This window comes from Nicotiana tomentosiformis, chromosome 4 (genome assembly GCF_000390325.3).
Source record: "Nicotiana tomentosiformis chromosome 4, ASM39032v3, whole genome shotgun sequence".
NCBI lineage: Eukaryota > Viridiplantae > Streptophyta > Magnoliopsida > Solanales > Solanaceae > Nicotiana > Nicotiana tomentosiformis.
In genome coordinates, this window is record NC_090815.1 from 106,206,057 (window position 1) to 106,211,751 (window position 5,695).

General features: G+C 37.1%; 2 protein-coding genes across 2 annotated transcripts; both read left to right on the plus strand.

The window, feature by feature from the left end:
- Positions 1-326: 326 nt before the first annotated feature.
- Positions 327-4,012, plus strand: LOC138910292 (uncharacterized). Its single transcript, XM_070201522.1, has 7 exons — positions 327-651; positions 799-975; positions 1,066-1,401; positions 1,462-1,700; positions 1,860-2,097; positions 3,114-3,564; positions 3,610-4,012. The coding sequence occupies exons 1-7, from the start codon at positions 327-329 to the stop codon at positions 4,010-4,012; spliced, it is 2,169 nt and encodes a 722-aa protein (XP_070057623.1).
- Positions 4,013-4,151: 139 nt separating this feature from the next.
- On the plus strand, positions 4,152-4,490 carry LOC138910294 (uncharacterized mitochondrial protein AtMg00810-like). Its single transcript, XM_070201523.1, has one exon. The coding sequence runs from the start codon at positions 4,152-4,154 to the stop codon at positions 4,488-4,490; it is 339 nt and encodes a 112-aa protein (XP_070057624.1).
- Positions 4,491-5,695: the final 1,205 nt, after the last annotated feature.

Below are 5,695 nucleotides of genomic sequence, written 5' to 3' on the forward strand. Positions count from 1 at the left end.
ACTGGTGAGGTTTACCGGTGATTTCGTGAAACTTTGCAATTTCACAGTCCAGTATTTCAATTTCCCCTTGAGGTTTGAAACTAGGATTTGCATCGGTCTTCATTTTCGATTTGCTGGTGATTGCGGACTGTTTCGGATAGAGTTTGTAGAATTAAAGGTTGTTACTTCTTCCAGTGGCGAAGTAGAGTGGTATTTTTATTTCTAATTCTCTATATATAATAGCATATATCTGCTTCGTGGCTGTGGAGGTGTGCATCTCCATATCTGTTTTTGCTTGCTCACTGTATGTGTATTTTGAGTATTGTACTGGACTAAATTGAGTGATCATGGGAAGTACTGCTACTTCTACCTCTGTGTATGCTCAAGATCCCTGTGGTCCTCTGTTTTTACATTCCTCTGATGTTCCTGGCACTTCTTTGGTGCATGTGCCTTTTTCTGGGACTGGGTTTGGGGGTTGGAGAAGAAGTATGATAGTGGATTTATCTTCAAAGAATAAGATAGACTTCATAGATGGAACATGTCCTAAACCTTCTGATAATGCACCTGAATTAAAGCAGTGGAATAGGTGTAACAATATGGTGATATCTTGGCTCACTAGTTCTTTGTCCCTTGAAATAGCGGAGAGTGTTCAATACTCTGAGACTGTTGAGAGTATTTGAAAGCAACTTGAGAGTAGGTATGGGGCTGTCAATAGGACAAAGATTTTTGAAAATAAGAAAGAACTGACTTCAACTTGTCAAGGATCTCTTGACATAGCCTCTTACTTTAACAAGTTAAAGAGGTAATTGGATGAATTAGGTTTCATGTGTGAGAATCATGTGAACACTTGCACTTGTGCAGCTAAACCTGGTTTGCAACAGGATGTTGAAGAAAACAGATTATACCAATTCTTAATGGGATTAAATGAAACCTATGTAAATGTTAGAAGCAATGTCCTAATGATGCAGCCTCCTACATCCCTTGATTATGCTTACGGCATTTTTCTCCAAGATGAGAATCAAACATAAGTGAAATCTCCCCCCCCCCAACTTAACTCATATTCAGCTTTTTTCAGTGCCAATACAGCTTCTTTCAATGCCAGCATGTTTACCAAAACTCTTCCTCCTCAAAAGCCATATAATCAGAGGGCGAACTTTGAACAAAGGGTAAATGGTGATCCGGTCAAGGCTTCCTTATTTTGCAAATACTGCAAAAAGCTTGGATACCTAATTGAAAAATATAATAAACTCCATGGTTATCCTTCTAACCTCAAACTTACTAAAGGCAGAAGAATTGCAGCAAATGCTAGTGTTGAGGCTGATCTTTCTGAATACAATCCCAGTGGTGGTGCTCAGCCAAATACTATCGCTCCTCACATTTTTGGCCCTCCATCTAATTTTGAGCATGCCTCCATAATACCTGGTATGACAAAATAGTAATACAATCAGTTGATGAATTTGTTGCAGCAGTCTCATGTGTCAGACCTCACTCATCAATCCAATCTCATGGCTTCTGCCAATTTTGCTGGTACATCTTTAGCTGCTGATTTGTTGAGTAGTACTAGTTCTAATTCTTGCATGCTTTCTTATTCAGTAAATTTAACCTGGATCATTGATTCTGGTGCAACTGACCATATGACATCCAATAAAGAGTTCTTGTTCAATATAACTTCTTTACCTGTACCTTATCTTGTATCTCTTCAAAATGGTTATAAAGTAAAAGTAACTTCCATTGGTTCTTTTTCTTTGCATCTCTCAATTGTTCTTCACAATATTATCTATATTCCTTCTTTCCACCATAATCTCATTTCTGTGTATAGGCTGATACAACAATTCAGATGTTTTGTCATGTTTACTTATGATTCTTGTATGCTACTACAGGGACCTTCTCTGAAGAAGCTTCTGATTCTTGGTAAACTCGACACTGGCTTGTACAAGCTTGTATGGAAAAAGCCATCATCACATCCTCAATTTTATACTGATTCATATTTCCAGAATAATGTCAACTCAAATTCTTCTCCTAAAGTATCTGTCTCTAATTGTGATTATGTCCCTAGTTTACCTCATCTGTGTGATGCACCTGGTTCACTTTCTCCACCTTATGTTTCTGTGTCTAATTGTTAATCCAAGTTTATCTTACCCAATGTGTGCATTATTCCTTCTCAATGTAATAATGATGGCATAAATAAAATGGATGTCATTTGGCACCAAAGACTTGAACATGTCCCTTTTGTCAGAATGAAAGTTATTTCTGGTTTATCCGATTCCTTATCTTCTAGGTAGTCCTTCATTTGCAATGTGTGTCCTATGTCAAGACAAACAAGATTACCTTTCCCAGATAGTACTAATGACACTACCAAACCATTCCAACTTCTTCACATAGACACTTGGGGACCCTACCATACTAAAACATATTTTGGGGATAAGTATTTCCTTACCATTGTCGATGATTATACTAGGGCTACTTGGACCCATTTAATGGGGTCCAAAAGCAATGCATTTCCCCTATTAAAAGCTTTTATCACCATGATTAAGAATCACTTCCACACCACTGTTCAAACCATCATAAGTGATAATGCTTTAGAATTTGGATCTAGTTTCTCTGCCTCCACATTTTTTTTAGAAAATGGTATTATCCACCAGACTAGCTGCCCTTATACACCTTAACAAAATGGAGTGGTTGAAAGAAAACATAGGACCCTCCTTGAAGCATCTAGAGCTTTAATGTTCCAATCCAAAGTAACTATACACTTTTGGGGTGACTGTTTATTGACCGACACTTACATAATCAACAGATTACCTTCCAAGATTCTTCGTGATAAGTCACCTTTTGAAATGTTGTATGGTAAGGCACCTAGTTACTCTTATTTTAGAAGTTTTGGCTGTTTATGTTATGCTACAGTTCCTATACCATACACTGTTTGGCTACAGTTATGCTAAACATATCCTTTTGTGTTTTATATCCATTGTGTTTTCCTTTTAAAGGAACTGTAGCATAACATATCCATTGTGTTTTCCTTGGCTATCCTTTTGCCAAGAAAGGTTACAAGTTGTATAACTTAGCTACCAAACAGTGTTTCATTTCAAGGGATGTGGTATTTCATGAAAGTTATTTTCCTATCTCGTTCTCTAAAGATTTTTCTTGTTCTCCTCCTACTACTTTTCCTGAATCTCCCTTTCACTCTCATATTATTTATGATGACTTCTCCATTCCTCTTCCTACTTCTTCTGTCATTTCTCAATCTCTTTCTCCCTCAAATTCTTCTGTCCAACATTTTCCTTCCTCTATTCCACTTGTGTCAGTACCATCTTCTTCTCTTCCTAGTCATCTTTCCAATCTCAGAAGGTCTACTATGGAGCATAATCCTCCTGCTTACTTACAAGGCTACTTATGCACTCTTCCTTCCTCTTCTTCTTGCTCCAATTCCTTCCTACAACATGCTGAATTTGAACCTAGTACTTATTCCCAAGCTACACCTATTCCAGCTTGGCAGGATTTCATGCGAAAGGAATTTGAGACCTTAGTGGCTAATCGCACTTGGGATATAGTAGAGTCACCTAAAGAAAAAAAGCCTATTGGTTGTAAGTGAGTTTATAAAATTAAGCATAAAGCTTATGGGACTATTGATAGATATAAAGCTCGGCTTGTGATTAGGGGAGATATACAGGTAGAAGGTGTTGATTTTACTGAGACATTCTCTCCGTTGATAAAGATGTCCACAGTTAAATGCTTAATAGCAGTAGCTGTGAAGAGACAATGGCCTCTTTTTCAACTAGATGTCAACAATGGCTTTCTTCATGGTGACCTAGATGAGGAGGTTTATATGAAGTTACCCTCTGGACTTTCAGTTTATGCTGCTAGTTCTTCCTCTTCTGCCCCTTTAGTGTGTGAATTGCAAAAGTCCTTATATGGTCTCCGACAGGCCTCTCGGCAGTGGTATGCAAAATTATCTCATGCTTTATGCTCTCGAGGTTATTCTCATTCCATCAATGATTATTCTCCTTTTGGAAGTTCATGTGAAGTTATCCGCTGATAGTGGTGAAGTCTTGGATAAACCTTAATCCTTTAGGAGTTTGGTTGGTAAGTTGCCTTTCTTGACCCATACTAGATGGGATATATATTTTGTTGTACAACTTCTTAGTCAGTTTTTAAAGTGTCCTCGTGTTCCTCATATGTCTGCTGCATTACACCTTCTGAGGTATCTTAAAGGTACTTTGGATATAGGTCTTTTCTACTCTAATGATTCTGATCTTACTGTGAGCGCCTATAGCGATAGTGATTGGGCTGCTTGTGTTGATACACGGCGATTTGTCACTGGTTTCTGTATTGTTTTGGGTGAAAGTTTGATTGGTTGGAAGTCCAAGAAACAACCTGTTGTCTCTCTTTGTTCCGCTGACGCAGAATATCGATCTATTAGCAAGGTTGTGGCTGAATTAACTTGGCTGGTTCGACTCTTGGCTGATCTACATGTTCTTGGTTCTCTTCCGATTTCAGTTTTTTGCGATAATTAGGCAATTATACATATTGCTAAGAATCCGGTCTTCCATGAACATACAAAATATATTTAAGTAGATTGCCACTTCATTCAAACCAAGTTGGGTGACGGCTTGATTGAATTGGGTTATGTATCTACTTCCAAGCAGTTGGAAGACATTCTTACCAAACCTCTTCCTGGGCAGAGTCATCATCAATTCCTTTTCAAGTTGAAGGTGGTTTCTCCCTCCAACTTGAGGGGGGGGTGTTGGTCTTGATGGATATTTAGCTTCTGGCCCACGACAGAAACGGGCCCAAACTTGATATAAGTCCAATAGTTGTATCTTAATATATTACATTTTAGGCCCATTGTATATATTGTTTTCTTTGTACATTGTTGGACACAAGTGAACATTGAGTAATGAGAAAGATCTGAGCAGTTGTTTCTCTCTCGACTCTTCTCTAACCCTAGAGTAAATTTTCATGGCGATTTCTCTATTTTCAAATGTTATCAAGTGTCTATTGCGCTTAGTTCACGTACTGCATAAAATCTATTTATAATCATCTAGTTATATACATTCTTCTATATTTAGTAATTTTTTAATTAGAACATATATATTTGCCCTTATAAGGTTGATATGAAATGTTGAAGACCACAAAATTCAACAAGTATTTATTATATATTATATACACTTTTAGTTTAAGATCACAAGATTTTTCTTTACACTAGCTTTAGTGTATGTGCGTTGCATGTGTGTAACGCGTCAATCAACAAATAGAAGCACATTTTAATTCAATTCACCTATGGGGTTAATTCCCTCTTATAAGGTTAGAAAAGAGACTTATCTCGTTCCGAAATTCCATAACCAATTCCAAAGCCTTTCCAACAACTCAAACTGATGCCCATCGCTCCAAAACTAGTCAATAAATGTGCAAATCCATAAATATATACTCTAATACTCATTATAATCCAATTTACAACAATTTCCAACTCCGCTCGAAAATCGATAAAAATCACCCTCGGGCCCACATGCCCGGATTTCAAAAAATTTCGAAAATAAACTTTACCCATAATACCCCAAACTCAAATATATAATTTATTCCAAATTCCCTGTCCAATTTCGTGGTCAAAATCCAAAAATACCAATTTCTAGGTTTTTCTTCAAAATCCCAAATTTCTACAAATTTTCATGTCTAAATCTATATATAATCCAAGTATTTAACTTACAATAGATGGGAATCA